General features: G+C 37.6%; 2 protein-coding genes across 2 annotated transcripts; both read right to left on the bottom strand.

Annotated features, from left to right (window-relative positions):
- Positions 1-1735: 1735 nt before the first annotated feature.
- On the bottom strand, positions 1736-15023 carry LOC127662320 (uncharacterized). The gene is made up of 9 exons (XM_052153448.1): positions 14833-15023; positions 13256-13825; positions 13021-13137; positions 12324-12498; positions 12089-12124; positions 9053-9133; positions 8306-8514; positions 4555-4634; positions 1736-2690 (listed from the first exon to the last, which is right to left on the bottom strand). Exons 1-9 carry the CDS (start codon positions 15021-15023, stop codon positions 2404-2406), a joined length of 1746 nt encoding a protein of 581 aa, XP_052009408.1. The 3' UTR covers positions 1736-2403.
- On the bottom strand, positions 12234-14334 carry LOC127662787 (putative nuclease HARBI1). Its single transcript, XM_052154128.1, has 2 exons — positions 13256-14334; positions 12234-13137 (listed from the first exon to the last, which is right to left on the bottom strand). The coding sequence occupies exons 1-2, from the start codon at positions 14146-14148 to the stop codon at positions 12993-12995; spliced, it is 1038 nt and encodes a 345-aa protein (XP_052010088.1). The 5' UTR covers positions 14149-14334; the 3' UTR covers positions 12234-12992.
- Positions 15024-16910: the final 1887 nt, after the last annotated feature.

Raw genomic sequence — 16910 nt, forward strand, 5'->3', positions numbered from 1 at the left:
TGTCTGTAAACCATTGCAAAACCGTTTCATTACAGGCCACACTATGGGTTTCACGTAAAATGAAGTTTTCTTTTAAATTGGTCATTGCTTTGTTTAAACAGCGAGTGATGGAGTGTGTAAGAGAAGGCTTCCTTCATGCTTTCTTTATAGTCACTCCAAAGATATCACTCAAAATCTGATCTCACCACAGGTCATAAATGGGTTTGTGTCCATGAACCTTTCACCGTGTTTGAATAACTAAACAATAATATTGAGCTATTCTGTAACTTTGTTCCTTATGTTGAATGATAGATAATACATCTAAAACACACCATGTCTCATGAAATTTACACTCCTTTATATGCAGATTTAGGCTACTAACCATATATATATGGCCATCATCACCGAACCAAAAAAAGTCCAAAGCATATTGTAAAAGAATAAATGCTTCCATATTCACTATATTTTCTGTAACTTCAATCAGGCTCAGTCTATTAAAGTTCTGGAAATGCTGACACTGAACAAAGGGTAGAACAAAAGATAAGCCTGTTTATTCTCATAAATATTCATAAGGTTGAGAACACTAGGCCACTGTATTTAAAACTACCAATCAGAATAAACAATTCCAGAGAGAAGTGTAGCAAAAAAAAAAAAAAAGCCTTGTCAAGCCTTTTCATTGATTCTTTTTATATTCTCCCTTTTTTTCTCCTCAATTTGGAATTCCCAATACATTCTAGGTCCTTGCGGTGGCATAGTGATGAGTCTCAGTTAACTCCGTGTCTGAGACCGTCAATCCACGCATTTTATCATTCTACCCTCCCTAGCAACTTCGCCAATTTGGTTGCTTAGGAGAACTGGCTGGAGTCACTCAGCACACACTGGATTCAAACTCGTGACTCCAGGGGTGGAAGTCAGCGTCTTTACTCACTGAGCAACCCAGGTCCCCTTTTACATTGATTCGTAAGAGATTTGAATCACTTAGAGCTGGGGTTTAGGACCTAAGTTAAAAACGTATGTAATATTGATGCGCTATTGGGGTTTGTAGTAACAGTAACAGCAAGTGATCAACATTTTTATGCAAGCATTAGCTCAGGCACTTCTTTGCACCAATATGTACTTATACAAGCTTGAACACTACCCAATTAAAAAAATAACATCGAAACCAGTATTTAGAGAAGTTTTGGGCACTTCTGCTCAGTCTTGGAGACCAGTAGGTTGATCAGCTAAACACCAACTTTGCCCAGGCTGGGAGACCAGATAAGACCATAAAACCACCTTACGCTAGTAAATTTTTTTCCTTTCTTTTTACTCCTAGCTGTCCATTTTTAAATTAACAACTTTGTTGGTCTCCTTTTTTTTTCTCTCAGAACAGTTCCTGTTTCCTCTACTGGTTAAAAATAGATAACACTGCTTTCTGATGAAAGACGTGTGTTTTCCTGTTTTAGGATTGTGCGTATGTTTCAAGAACAGCTGATGACGGTACTACAGAAGACCGAATTGCAATCACAGACACAATCAATCTACCCAGTGTGATTGCTTTTGGAATACAAGCAGGAAATTATGAGATACTGGATGGGTAAAGGTGAATGTGAGAAAAAGAGTGAGACTGGGAGGAAGAATTCAAGAAAAAAATTGTATCAAATTTTTTCCCCCCACAATGTTAAAATAGCCATTGAAACCACAGGGTCAGATAATCAACAGAAATCTTTCCATACAAACAGAATACAGCTGGACACACTATACAATACCTCACATTTATTTCAACACTGAAAGGCAAACAGGTTTACAAGTAGAATTATTTATATGTGCTGTAACTTTCTCTGGTTAAAATGTAGGATTCCTTGAAAGGCTGATCTAGGATCTGTTGTGGTGCAACTACAGGTTCCAGTGACTAAATGGCTAATAACCGACCTGATCTCAGATCAGAGTAACTCTAAAACCTTTAGAAAGCTATCGGTGGGTAATACCCGAGTGCACATGCTGGGAGAATAATCATGTATAGCCAACCATTTTAACACAATGTGTGCTACAGATAATTTTGTGTTTGCCTGTTACAAATTGAAATACAAGAAATTCTTCTTTCACAATACTGACTAGTATAAAAATCATTGTAAAACACTAAAAGCATATTAAAACACAATTAAACTGAAAAGTGTTATTTTATATTTGATCTAAAATATGCATGAGTCTGCTTTTGGTCCTATTTAATAGTACATAACATACAAAGTAAGTACCTTCATAAAAATGTTTAGTAATACATTTAGCACATTTATGGGATGCATTTATTAGGGAAGTTAATGCAATATATATTTTAAACTGCTTGAAGATAGTTCTTAATTTCCTATAATTGTACGATCCTTTCTGCCTGATTCCCACCTTACTCTATGTTCTACCTTTCTTCATCTCCACTTAATCACTTTTCTTTTAGATCGAGGAAGATGATGATGGTCTGAAATCTTGACAAATAACAATGAGTCTGTAGAGGTTGAGGATGACCACTAGAATGTTTTTGATAGCAAAAAAGACCAACATCTGGTGGAACACTTTAAAGTAAATCATCACAATGAGACGCATCATGAGAAATGGCCCATCCTGGATAAACAAACTCTCCACGATGTTCCAAATATCTGTACTGTGTCTTGACAAGAGCAAGTTACAACAGCCGTCTTCACCCATGGGCTCATCGGAGTTCTTCGGTCTGGACGTTACAACTATAGAGTAGCATACATGAAAGAGGGAAACAGAGGTAGAAGGGTGGTATAAGGTATGATGTCTCCAACTTAAACAAATATTGTGTGAATGAATTTGCTAGTAGTTAGCAGAGAGTGTAGAATACCATGTACAATAGTTATGGAAATGCTCCCATTTAGTTCAATGTATATTTGGATTCAATATATGTTCAGTCGACAGCATTTGTGGCACAATGTTGATCACAATGTTGTTCCTAGTTTTCTTTATTCAGAACAAAAAGCAAATATATAGGTAACAGTGAGGCACTTCCATTGGAAGTGAATGGGACCCATATTTCGAGGGTTTAATGGCAGAAATATAATTATATAAAAGTACTCACATTAATTCTTCTGTTAAAATTAGTGTAGAGTAGTTCATGTCAAGTTTTTACAGTCATTTTAGGGTTAAGGTCGTTGTGGCGAAAAGTGGTAAATTTGATATAACTTTACACAGAAAAGTTTAGTAAGTAATTTTATCACACTAAAATCATATTGTTTATGTCTTCGAAACAATGTATACTTTTGAAAAATATGTATTTTAACGTTTACGAATTCCATTTACTTCCATTGTAAGTGCCTCATTTAACCTGGATTTTTGCTTTAATTTTTAATTTATTTTTATTTAAACTTTAAATGTTATCGAAAGTTGAAATTCATTTTTGTGGTAATCAAAACTATGCAACAAATGCTGCCGTTTGAGTTTCACTTGTATTGAACCGGGAAAATTCCTTTAAATGCTTACAGGGTTTTTTCAAGAAATTACATAATTTTTTATCCACTACAAAAGAGGAAAAAATTGAAAAGAACCCAGTTACTAAAAAGAAACATATTTCAATGCAGTAAAAGTTTATGGGTTTTAGTGTTGGAAGAGGGCTACTATAGCTGTCTGTCTCACTACAGGCCATTTTGTCTCCTAAACTACAAGAATTAAATGACTGTAAAAGATTGGAATTGCTAAAGCTGGCAATTGCAATGTCTTTTTTTATTTCTTTTTTTCTCTCCTTTTCCCCCCCAATTTGGAATGTCCTCATGGTGGCATAGTGGGCCAATTTGGTTGCTTAGGAGACCTGGCTGGAGTCACTCAGCACGCCCTGGATTTGAAATTGCGACTCCAGGTGTGGTAGTCAGCGTCAATACTCGCTAAGTTACCCAGGCCCCTGGCAATTGCAATCTTAATATGTACATATATACCAGTATGTACACACACACAGTCCATAAGCTAGACCATCCAGGTTAATTCATTTCATGTTGAAAATTAAGTTGTAAGATTTTATGAGAGATACAAATGCTCTTTTTCAGGATTAAACTGATAGAGATCAGACTACATAACAGTGAGCAGTCAGTATGTTTGCTGAGATGTTTAGAGTAAACTTTTTGTGTTTAAATTCAAGTCAAATGGCGGTTTGGCTATGTTTAAATATGTGGAGCAGCCAAAACCAAAACTCCTCACAGGGAAATATGCATAGACCACAACTCAACGAAAACATATGCTGTTGAAAACATGCATTTAGATATAAGTAAAGCCCTGCTACACAAATTGTGTCCCAAAACACACAATACACCAAAAGTTTGTGTGAGCTCAAAAGCACTTACTAAAGAGACACTGGGTAAGAAAAATGCTTTTGATGGAGCAGGATGAAAGATTTGAGATAACTAAACAGGACACCATGGACAGTGGATTTCATTATTGCAAGAGTGATAGATGGGATCTAGAATTCTTTTGTAGGTCAGATTACTTGTTTTGCTGCATTGTTAAAGCAACATGCTTTTCCATGTGTTTGATGGTGAGATGTTAAGGAAAAATGGGTAAACAATGTAAAACACAGCTAAACAGTTGATTACTAACCTGCCAGGTGTAAAGGAAACTGTAACATACTCCACGTCCACACTGCCAGGATTATATACACCATCTGCAGACTATTGTCCCTGTAATACAAACACACACATTAAAACACAGGGAAGACTTGTCTTATAAAGGTTTGCATTAATGATGCATTAGCATTTCTAAATGAGCCCCTCTCTCTCTGGAAAACAGTGCCATTTGTATTATATATATATATATATATATATATATATATATATATATATATATATATATATATATATATATATAATTAATAATAAGAAAAAACAACACAAAACTGAACTTCATCACATTATTTTCTACCTTATATTTAACTCTTTGTAGTTTGTAATGGAAAGGTAAAACAAAATCAAAACTTCTAAAACTGCTTTTTTAATGTATTATAACATATTACACTCCATAAGGGATTTTAGTACTCCCAAACCAGGATTGGGAAACACAAATATGTGCCTCTGATGACGACTTCGAGGTCTACGCTGATACCGTAATGTGTTTCATCAGGAAGTGCTTAGATGATGTAGTGCTAACCAAAACAATATGGATCCACCCTAACCAGAAGCTGTGGATTAATAGAGATGTTCGTGTGGCAATTAATGCGTGGACCTCCGCTTTTAATTCCGGGAATACGGGGGAGTATAAACAAGCCGTTTATGCCCTCCATAAAATTATCAGAGCAGAGAATAAAAACTCCACCGTGAACACCGCTGCCTCACTCCCGGATGAGCTTAAAATGTTTTATGTTCATTTTGAGGGAAACAACACTGCCCTCGTGGTGAGAGCTCCCGCGGCCGAAGCTACAGAGGTTAGTTCACTCTCCGTCTCTGTAGCGGACGTAACCTGATCCTTCTGACAGTTGAATATCCGTAAATCCGTGGGTCCAGACGGCATTCCGGGCTGTGTCATAAGAGCGTGCGCGAACAAATTGGCTGGTATTTTTATGGACATTTTCAACCTTTCCCTCTCCTTGTCTGTATCCCCACATGCTTTAAAATGTCCACCATTGTGCCTGTAACAAAGCAATTCAAAATCACTTGCTTAAATGACTGGCGTCCTGTTGCTCTGACCCCCATCATCAGCAAATGCTTTGAGAGGCTAATCAGAGATCACATCTGCTCTGTGCTGCCTGCTTCACTGGACTCACTGTAGTTTGCATACCACAACAACCGCTCAGCTGATGATGCCATTGCATCTACAATACACACTGCTCTCTTCCACCTGAAAAAAAGGAACACATATGTGAGAATACAGTTTGTAGACTACAGCTCAGAATTCAACCCCATAGATCATGGACTTCCTGTCAAGCAGATGCCAGGTGGTTAGAATGGGCAGCAACATCTCCTCATCACTGACACTCATCACTAGAGCCCAGCAGGGCTGTGTTCTCAGCCCACTCCTGTATTCCCTATACACACATGACTGTGTGGCAACTCATAGCTCCATTGCCATCATTATGTTTGCTGATGATATGACGGTGGTAGGTCTGATCACTGACAATGACGAAAAAGCTTACAGAGAGGAGGTGCACACTCTTACACACTAGTGTCAGGAGCACAACCTCTCCCTCAATGTCAGCAAGACCAAGGAGCTTGTGGTGGACTTCAGGAGAAAATACTCTTCTTCCTGAGATGGCTGAGGAAGTTTGGAATGAACCACCACATCCTCACACGGTTCTACACCAGTACTGTAGAGAGCATCCTGACTGGCTGCATCACTAACTGGTACGGCAACAGCAACACCCACAACCGCAAAGCCCTGCAAAGTGTGGTGCGAACTGCCAGACACATCATCGGTGGTGAGCTTCCCTCCCTCCAGGACATCAATACCAGGCAGTGTGTGAAAAAAGCTTGGAGGAACATCATAGACTCCAGCCACCCAAGCCATGGGCTGCTCTCACTGCTACCATCAGGCAGGTGGTATTGCAGCATCAGGACCCGCACCAGCCGACTACATGACAGCTTCTTCCCCCACTCAATCAGACATTTGAACTCTTGATCGCTCATGATACATATATCAGCACCGCACTTTATTAGCCTCAGGTTTGACTCACATTTTATACTTCTCTTAAATAACACAATGGCAACTGACTATCAAACGACAGCTGAATGTCAACCGATTCTTCATATTTATTTCCACTGATTGCATGGGGGAGGGGTGTGGGTGGGGGTCTACTTATTTTGTGTTTATTGCATATTGTATATTATTAGGTGTATACTGCATATTGCGTTGTGTAACAAGATATGTAAATTGTGTTATGTGTAAAACAGATGTTTATTGTAATTGTTATACTGCTATGTTGCTTGGAACGGCACCCAAGACTTTCACCCACTGTTGCACTTGTGTATATGGTTGCGTGGCAATAAAGGGATTTGATTTGTAAAAATGTCATCACAGTCTGTGAAAAGAGTCCATTGGTAGCTTATGGCCATTGTAAGCCCATGAAGTTGTGGACGCCTGGATCACCACCTCCTCTTCCTCTCCCTCTCTCTCTCTCTCTCTCTCTCTCTCTCTCTCTCTCTCTCTCTCTCTCTATATATATATATATATATATATACTTTGAGTGAATTACATTTAAACTTATCAGCATTTAACCTAATGTGATTTAGTTAATTATTTTATTTATTCACATATATCCTTTTGACCTAATGATTTATTATTCTAAGTGTCTTAATATATGTTCTTTGTGATGTCATGCTCAGACAAGCAATTTGAGACCATTCCATATATGTCTTCATGCTTTAGGAGACTTAAAGGAGTCTTCTCTAGTGCTTACATGACCAAACAACGTACATTGATTGTGAAAGTTTTCTGCCATCTTAATAAGAATACCACTTCAGATGCCCTGAGAGAAAATTAAGATAATACCAGTCTCCAACAGAAGATTTGTAGTATAAGACCTTGAATAGGAGAAACTGTGTGCGTGTTTCTCCAAAGGAATTTCTGTTTCAGGTATTCAGTGAAGGGAGAATAGCAGTCAAGAGGTGGACAACTGGACCTCAGAGACCTACTATTTTCCATAAAGGGAAGACTGCCCATGGCCTATGACCTGACCATTAAGACCATAGGAGCCTTTATACGGAACTAAAGCACCATTACAATAATCAATTAGATAAATGATGTACACGATGACCATGTTCAGAAATGTTCTATAGTTATCTATGCTTGTAACCAATCAGAATTCTAGAAGCTCTAGCATTAATGTCAACTTTGTGCTGTTTCTGACTATAAGTATTGATGTTTTTGGTCCTGAGTTCAGTTTGTGATTCTCCTGTCTTCGAACTCAGAGGCTTTTGTACTGCTAACATCTGCCATTTGATTTTGTAAACAATTGTAAACAAAATTTCAACTAATTTGATTGACATCTCGACTCCTGGTCTTCATTCCAAGCCTACTGGTCTATGGGCCCAAGCTGTAATCCCCTACACCGATATTTGTTGAAATGTTGGGGGGACACATTCCAGCAATGGTAGTCTCCGCTTTTGGCCAGAAGTTGGAAAATGTGATTTCTTAAAAGTTCAGCAGTAACCTTTGTCAATAATTGTTTTTAATCCTGACATTTTCCTAAAACAAATATGCTCAACAACAATCATCACTCAAATCCATACATACAGCACACATCAGCATCCATCATATACATACCCCTAACAATACACTCAATATACATCACCCAACACTTGTATGAGCACTGTCATTAAGCCAACCTTCTGTCTATAGACAGAGAACAAAAAGTACCCACTTCACATCAGAAAGAGTTTCATTTGTGAATTCCAAAATATCTGCTCCTGTGCCAACAAAGATGAGCAGAAGTTGAGACAGCTCGTCACGAGTTACTCCTCCCCCTAGTGGGAGGAGCCACTTCCCAAGGATGAGAAGGATGAGCAGAACCTGATGAAGACCAAGGATCCAGTCATACGGACAAACAGAGGTGAGAATCCGTTCCAGATCCTGAAAGACACAGTACACACACACACATACAGTATGTGTACAGTATATAGTGCACACACACGTATACAGACAGAGATTGGAAAGAAATTGGAAGTTGGAACTATGACTAAACAAATCACACCACAGAGAATAAAGGGGAACTCTTATTTTCCAAGAAACATGTCTCAAGATTCAAACATACATTAATAATTTCCTACTAAACAGAATAGTTCAGCAGACTTCAGATTCAGAGGAAAGACTAAAGAATATGGGTTGGTGTGAATATACAGTAGTGCTTGATAATTAAGATGTATGTTTTCTGTTGGTTAAAAAAGGGTTTACAAAGTGTCTGAACTCTATGTGTCAAAAATGTAGTCAGTGCATTCAAGATCATTTGCTATAAATAATTTCATCTGAAATTAGAAGCACATGGTGGAAGCTTATGAATGTATGCAGATAAATGGCAGTCAAAGCATTAGTAACGTTTTGTGCTTTTGATAAACAATACATTAATAGTCTAAAACTAACAAACAAACATGAGATTCATTTGCAAGATTACCTTGAGTGTTTTATTATCCATGGTGCCATTCAGCAGCACAACAATGCTCTTGATATTCTCCCATGAGTCCAATTTCCTACACTGCCAGAAGTCAGAAAGCAGAAGAGTTTAATAAATGGTAAAATAATTTCAAAAGGAATATCAGTTAATATACGACTATAATTAGACTTGACTGATTTCACACACACACAAAAACAATGTTTAATCCGAAGAGGCGGTACATTTTGCTCTGAAAGTCAGCAGAAAGTCAATCTCACCATCAAATAATTTCAAAATCTGTATGATCTTGTATGTAACACAAAACCAGATTTAATAGGACTGTTGAATCAATTAATTTTCATATAAAGAAAGTGAACAGAACATCATAAAGGTGGTACAAATGATGCTATATTTCAAGCCTTATGAGCCATGCAGTAGTTTAGTGAGAAGCCAGGTATGATTTAAGTTGCTATTTGCTAAAAACCTTCCTCTTTGCACATTGGGCTTAATAGAAATCGAATTAGTGCTTGTGCACATTTAAACATGACACCTCAAGATATGCAACACCAGGTTTGACAACATTTCCTACATCACTGTTTCTCAATAGCCTTGTGACCAATCATCATGTGATATGTTGGGATGTTTTGGGTATATACAAATGCGCCAGAAGCAAAGTTAGTTTAATTATTGTTTGCATATAATAAGTAGATATAATGTGAACGCACAAAGTTTTGATAGATAATGATGTTCATGTATAGTTTATGAAGGTAACTTCAGAACATTTGGGACCAAAACCTATTACATGCTGGGTCTTTATCACATTTACTTATAAGTGTATTATATAAAAGACCGTTACTACACTTAGGACCACAAATTTTTACATTTAGGTCTTTTCTTACTTTTAGGACCATTTATTATATTTGTGCCCTCAATACGATTTTCAGCAAGTAACAACATAAGTTACAATAGCACACAAGCATGGTTCGAATTACGTGGGAGCCGGTGGGAGCTGAGCTCCCATAGAGAGAGGATGAGCTCCCATGAAAGCAGTAAAATCATACACCTGTGGGGGGTCTCTAAAAATCATCAGCACCATTATTTTAAATTACAAATAAAGCATTTTTTCCTTCAATATATTCCTTCAATGTTTATGTTAACCCTTTTGCACGTATGATCGATCAACACCGGTGTGATTAGAACGGTCAGTGCATCACGTGATCAACTGCTAAATTCAAACGTGCTTTTGCGCTTTGGCTGGCGCTGAGCCAGAGACTGACGCGCTAAGTGCTGCTGTCATGTATCACAACCATAGACAGATCAACTGTTCTGTGTTTTCAACCACATAATGTTTATTTTAGGTTTCAGACATTTAAATACACATAAGTACTAGCAAAAAAATATTTTGTGTTTGTAAAATACACACTGATGTCTAGGGAAGCGGCAATAATAATCCTTTCCATTAACGTTACGTTACAATAAGACACGTTTTCATATCAGATACACATTGTGTAAGTAGCTTTACATTTTACTCTATTCTTCTCCCAGTTCACCGGCCACTTACTTTCATGTATTTCGTGAGAAGTTGAGGAATTGACGTGTTGTAAAATAACATGGCGCCGCCCATCGCACATACAGCTCAACTAACTTAACGCGATCGTTATAAAGGCGTTTAAACAACAAAACACATCCACTTGCACATATTTGACAATCGGAATATCAGTGTTTCATGTTATAGCTAATACATTTGTGAATATTTTGTATAAAAAAGGAAAAATGACATAAAAGCAGATCATCATTTATTCAGCGCTGTGTTGTGGTTGCGCTGTGTAACGTGACAAGCAATGATGCGTCACCATGGAAACATTAAAGTGACAGGTTCTAAATAACGGTCACCTAGAATAACTCACGCTGGGGGATTAGTTAGAATATTTTAGAAATAGTGTAAAGTTCAGAACCAGCAACCATGCCACCAAAAATAAAAAGACTGCTACCAACATCAGGTACAACTTTGGCAAAATTCGGGTTTATTTCAAAAAACAAAAAACATCATCAGAGGACAGTCTACTCGTTTCTCTACTCCTGTATTAATAAACATTGAAATCAAAAGAATCAAGTGCAGTGTTAAGCAATTATTTATCACACACACCACGCCTGCTTATAGGCTACTTTTTTTTTTTTTTTAAGAGACCCCCACAAATATGAAATCATAATTCGAACCCTGCACACAAGTCACTTTATCACTTTAATTGTGCGTTTACTGATGTTTTTAGCTTTACAGTCCCAGTAAGCATTTGCTTTAAAGGAATAATGTAATAGGAACAGCTCCCCCAAAAATGAAAATTCTCTCATCATTTAGACACCCTCATGCCATCCCAGATGTGTATGACTTTCTTTCTTCAGCAGAACACAAACAAATATTTTAGAAGAATATCTCAGCTGAGAAAACAGAAAAACATTTTCACGGTACATCTTGTCATTGCAGTCTCTAGGTACAATCATGATTTCAAGCTCGCTTACACTTCCTAGTGATTGGTGCAGAGTACTAGATGGCGATAGTGGTGTAATATAGCTTGAAATCATGATCACCAAGGAGACTGCAGATGTCATGTGAGTTTTTTTTTGGGGGTCTGTTCTCACCCAAAACCGATTAGATCACTTCAGAAGTAATGGATTAAACCACTGTGGATTACTTTTATGCTGCCTTTATGTGCTTTTAGGAGCTTCAGAGTATGCATTTATATTGTATGGACCTACAGAGCTGAGATATTCTTCTAAAAAATCTCTGTTTGTGTTCAGCACATCTGGGATGGCATGAGGGTGAGTTAATTATGAGAAAATGTTCATTTTAAGGTGAACTATTCCTTTAATAGTATGGAGAAAGAAAAAACAGCATCTCTCTTTTAGTGTTTCACTTAAAGACAACCATACAAGTTTGAAAGAACATGAGAGTGAGGATATCATGAGGACTTCCAATTTTCCTAAGGCGAGCTATTCTTTTCAGAGAAGGGATGAAGAATTTGAAAATTCAAATGACATAATGGGTTCACAGAATGGTACCTGAGAATCACTGGATTTGTTCTCCTGATGATGTGTTTAAAAAAAACTTTCTTTTAGGCACATGCAAATAAAAGAAAACGCGTGCAAATAGAAAAAAGTGTGGAAATAGAAAAAAACGCATGCAAATAGATCAAGGAACCGGCTTTACTGACGAGATGCGCATAACAATGTCATGCGATATATCGCCCACCCCTACAAGTAAGGTAATGTTATGTCTGTACTTATTTTTAGTGACCCTGTCTTTGACTTGGGACCGAAGCGAGGCAGTGGAGGAGGAGCCGGGTGAGAGACGGGAGGGGACGGGAGATAAAGAGTCTGAGTCAGCGTCAGCGTCAGGATCAGCATCAGCTACAGCTGCTGGTCCCGTGGTTTGCACATCAGTGTCGAGAGGAACAACTATGTCAATGGTGCTAGACAAACAATACAGAAATCTTGAACTGGAAGAGAGGAAATTGCTGCTCGAGATTGAAGTTTTACAGCTTCAGAGAGATAAATTAAAATTAGACTTGCACAAACAGTCACTGGAGTTGTAAATATCTTGAATACTTCCAATAAGACAATGAGGTATTTTAGGCTAATTCTTTTCTGTGTTTTTTAAAGCAGTTTTAAAAGTTAATATGTTGAGTAGGCCTGCTTCTAATCTGCCTTATTAGTTTTACACAGGTTAAGAGTTTGAACGGTAGATATGTTGTACTTTTAATAACCTTGATGATTTTGATATGAATGAAATGAGACACAAACGCTGTATAATTTATTGTACTAATTTATTGAATGAACAGTATGTCACTTGAGAAAACTTCAAAAAATAAATATATATTTATTAAGTTGGTTGCTACTCATTTAAGCCTAATAGGTAAAGACAGACAACATGGTGGCCCACTTTGATGTGATTTTTGTTGTTGTTTTAGACATTGAAAATCCTGTCAACATACATCTGACGCACATATCGACCGGTTCCATTCTGCTCCTCTAAATCTTCTCTGTCCTCCAGTTCATTGTGATTGTCATCTCTGATATCCTCTCCTTGAGGGTCAGGTAGCCGGAGATCCCTAATGATTAAGAAGTAAACAATTATGATTATAGTTGTAGAATGTGGTAAATAGTTATTCAATTAGGCCTATTGAAAATGGCTAGCAATTTAAATTGTTTGTTTTCAGGTAGGCCTACCTCGCTATGTTATGCAGCACAACAGTCGCACAGATGATGTTACACACTCTGTCAGGTGCCATTCGCAATTCCCCATGTAGACAATGGAAACGCCTCTTCAGTACACCAAATGCCCGCTCTACAGTGTTACGAGTTGAACAGTGTGCTGCGTTGTAGTTTCTCTGTGCAGGTGTAGTAGGATTCAGGAAGGGAGTTAGGAGCCAAGGTTTTAGAGGGTAGCCAGAGTCCCCCAACAGGACCCCATCGATAATGCCTTGCTCAAATGCACGGAAAAGTTGAGAATTTTGAAGAATTCGAGAGTCATGAATTGATCCAGGCCAGCGCGCCACACAGTTGAGGAACCGGAGATCAGAATCACAAACAGCCTGAATGTTTAGGCTGTGATATCCTTTTCTATTCACAAACAAATGTTCATGAGCTGTTGGAGCCTGGATTCTGACATGTGTCCCATCAATTGCTCCAACAACATTGGGAAATCTTGCTATGCTGAAGAACCCTCTTTTGACTCTGTTCAGCTCAGCCAGTTGGTTTGGAAACTGAGGGAGCTTATTTGAAAGTGCCCTTGATACCCTGTATACCACCCGTGACACAGAAGCTTTGCTGAGACCCACTGTGTCACCAACAGCATTCAGAAACGTTCCTGTTGCATAAAATCTCAACGCAGTGCAAACCTGTAGCACTGCTGGGATGCTGTGGCTTCTTGAAGTGGCAGGGCTCAGTACTTCAGCTAATTCATCTGTCAGACTCAGTATAGCTTCCTTGGGCAAACGAAACCGACCGATAAAGTCCTCATTATTATATATTTCCAGTAGGTTACTGCGGTCCCTAAAAACCCTTTCCCTTCTCATAGCTCTCTCCATAACGTCGTCATCAAACCACAAATTATGAGCCATTTTCCCTTTTCTTTTGGCTGTTTGTAATGTAACTGATTGCTACTGTTGGTTGCCAAGGTAACATAGAGTCTTAGACCTAAGTTAGCCTGGGGGTAAGGTGTCTAATTTTTTTGGTCTAAATTAAGTCAGTCTTTACTTTTGTGAAACTGTCTAAATTGCATTAGACTAGTCTATGAGCAAATTTTAGACTTGTCTAACACTATAGACCGGTCTAAAATAGCTTTGTGAAACCGGCTGCTGAGAGAGGACAGGAAGATGACAGTGTCACATTTACAGACACATACTCACTATAACACACAAATGCACACTGGCAAACAAACTGAGAAGAACTGGAATGGATAGTTTTAGATGTTCCTTCACACGTGCATGCACTCAGTCAGCTGTAACAAAAGGTGTAGCAGGTTGTTGGTGATGGGGAAGAACTGAGTTGAATCAAAAATATAACTGGCCACAGACTGGTAAAACTAAATAAATACCATCTAAATATAGAAATTAATATCTGAATGTTGAATTGAAGCTATTGTGATCTCATATACGATCAACAGTTGTTTGGAAAATGTTTGGCGGGTTTCCTGTGAATTAATTGAGAATCTGTGAACTTGATTTCATGTTTTAAATCATGCCTAAAAATTAGATTTCGTTTGAAATCTTTCACAGTTAAAATGGAAGGTATATGCAACTCACCATTTGTAGCCTTTCCCCTTCCTTCGCTTTAAAGTGATGAACATCTCCACGACCAGAGGCAACTGAAGGAAGGTCAGTAACCAGTAGATACTGTCATTTTTCACTTTTGTCACCCTCCAAACCCCAACGAGAGAGACCAGAATGAATAGCGATCTGGTTATGATCGCGCACGCAAATTTGACCAAAATCATTATCAAAGACAAAGAGTGTCCCGGGTTTGTGTGGAGAAAACTCTGCTTGCAGAATCCCGTTGAGTCCCCAGTTTGTGTTGAATCCTCCCACCAGCGTCAGCGTGTGAATTGAGTTACAGTGGTGACATATTAGTTCAAGAGACAATGATGGAGAAATTCCAGATTTCAAACGGCTTTTAAAGCCAGACTTTTCCATTCAATCCTATGTTTATTGTTTATCTGGAAAGGGCACTGTTTATCTACACTTGCAAAATGTTGGTCTTTTCGTCACTGGCGACATAATTGAAAATGAAAGATAGAGCAGCATTATCCACTATCACAATTTCTTTATTACGTGCACTGTGCAAACATTTCCATTGTGACCGTGCAAAGTGAACATCCGTGATGATTTTGTAGTTTTTGTGATTTATCGTCTTTATGACTCCCAGATGTTTTGTGATTGCCTTCTGTGTTAAATTGTGAGATCTTGCACACACTAAATACTTGACTTGACTGTATCATTTCCGTTAAGTACAGACTGACAAACTCTAGTTCCACAGCACATGGGTTTTCAAACTATTTAATACCAAGGAACCCCCAATATGGATTCAGCTACAGTGCAGTTAATTTTGTACATCGGCCCTTTTATATTCTTTGAGAAAAACATTAGAAGTGATATTAAGAAAATTAGGTTTTCGCCAAAGCAGATGATCAATATGTCATGTGGTAAATAGTTTTAGTTAAATGCACTTTACAATAAGGTTCCATTTGTTAAAATGAGTTAACAATGAAGATCTTATACAGATCTAAAATCAAAATTTGTATTTGTTAATGTTAGTTAATGCACTAGGAACTAACAATGAACAATTTTATTTGTATTAACTAACATGAACAAAGATTAATCAAGGTAATAAATATATACCTATTTATGAACATATACAGCCAATGTTGCAAGAAAGGAGAGATAAACACTGTGACATTTCTTTTCCTCCACAAACCTTTTTTCTTTTTTTTTTATTACTGTTATTCAATTTATAAAATCGTTTGATTTTCCTGCGGACCACCTTGCACCTCCTTGTGGCCCCCCTACTTTTCAAGGCTTGAAATATAGCATCATTTGTACCACCTTTATGATGTTCTGTTCACTTTCTTTATATGAAAATTAATTGATTCAACAGTCCTATTAAATCTGTTTTAGTGTTACATACTAGATCATACAGATTCTGAAATTATTCGATGGTGAGTAAATGTTGACTTTCAGAGCTAAATGAACCGCCTCTTCAGATTATACATTGTTTGTGTGTGTGTGTGTGTGTGTGTGTGTGTGTGTGTGTGTGTGTGTGCGTGTGTGTGTGAAATCAGTCAAGCCTAATTATAGTCGTATATTAACTGATATTCCTTTTGAAATTATTTTACCATTTATTAAACTCTTCTGCTTTCTGGCGTCTGGCAGTGTAGGAAATTGGACTCATGGGAGAATGTCAAGAGCAAACCCCAGTTTGAAAACCCCTGGGCACACTTGAGAAAGTAAATCTTTAAATATTTAGATTCAATGTCATATTTTTAATTAATTGATTTAAAAAACATTAAATGAATCCTATTTATTTAGTGTCACGCTATTGTGTATCAAGTCAGCGATTGGATGACACAAGGTGAAAGCAGTCATGCTCATACCTCATTGTAGATCAAAATAAATGTTGGTGCATAATATTGCAAAATAAAAAATGTTGGTGCAGCGATCATTTTGATGACTCTCCAGCAGGCATAATTATTTTTGTACTGCACAAACTATAGATTCTATCCCTACCCCTAAATCTAACCTTCACAAATAACTTTCTACATTTTTACATTTTCAATAAAACATTGTATAGTATGTTTTTTAAGCAATTTAAATTTTGGGGACACTAG

Source organism: Xyrauchen texanus, chromosome 22, assembly GCF_025860055.1.
Source record: "Xyrauchen texanus isolate HMW12.3.18 chromosome 22, RBS_HiC_50CHRs, whole genome shotgun sequence".
Taxonomy (NCBI): Eukaryota; Metazoa; Chordata; class Actinopteri; order Cypriniformes; family Catostomidae; genus Xyrauchen; species Xyrauchen texanus.

What these genes read in the sequence shown, in the direction of transcription:
- LOC127662787 (XM_052154128.1), bottom strand. Translation starts at nt 14,148, where the DNA reads ATGGCTCATAATTTGTGGTTTGATGACGACGTTATGGAGAGAGCTATG. An exon ending in GTGCTGCATAACATAGCGAG is followed by an intron (nt 13,138 to 13,255) that starts GTAGGCCTACCT and finishes CTTAATCATTAG; the next exon opens with GGATCTCCGGCTACCTGACC.
- LOC127662320 (XM_052153448.1), bottom strand. Translation starts at nt 15,023, where the DNA reads ATGATTTTGGTCAAATTTGCGTGCGCGATCATAACCAGATCGCTATTC. An exon ending in ACAAATCCAGTGATTCTCAG is followed by an intron (nt 9,134 to 12,088) that starts GTACCATTCTGT and finishes GACTTCTGGCAG; the next exon opens with TGTAGGAAATTGGACTCATG. An exon ending in GTTTCCTTTACACCTGGCAG is followed by an intron (nt 2,691 to 4,554) that starts GTTAGTAATCAA and finishes GCTACTCTATAG; the next exon opens with TTGTAACGTCCAGACCGAAG.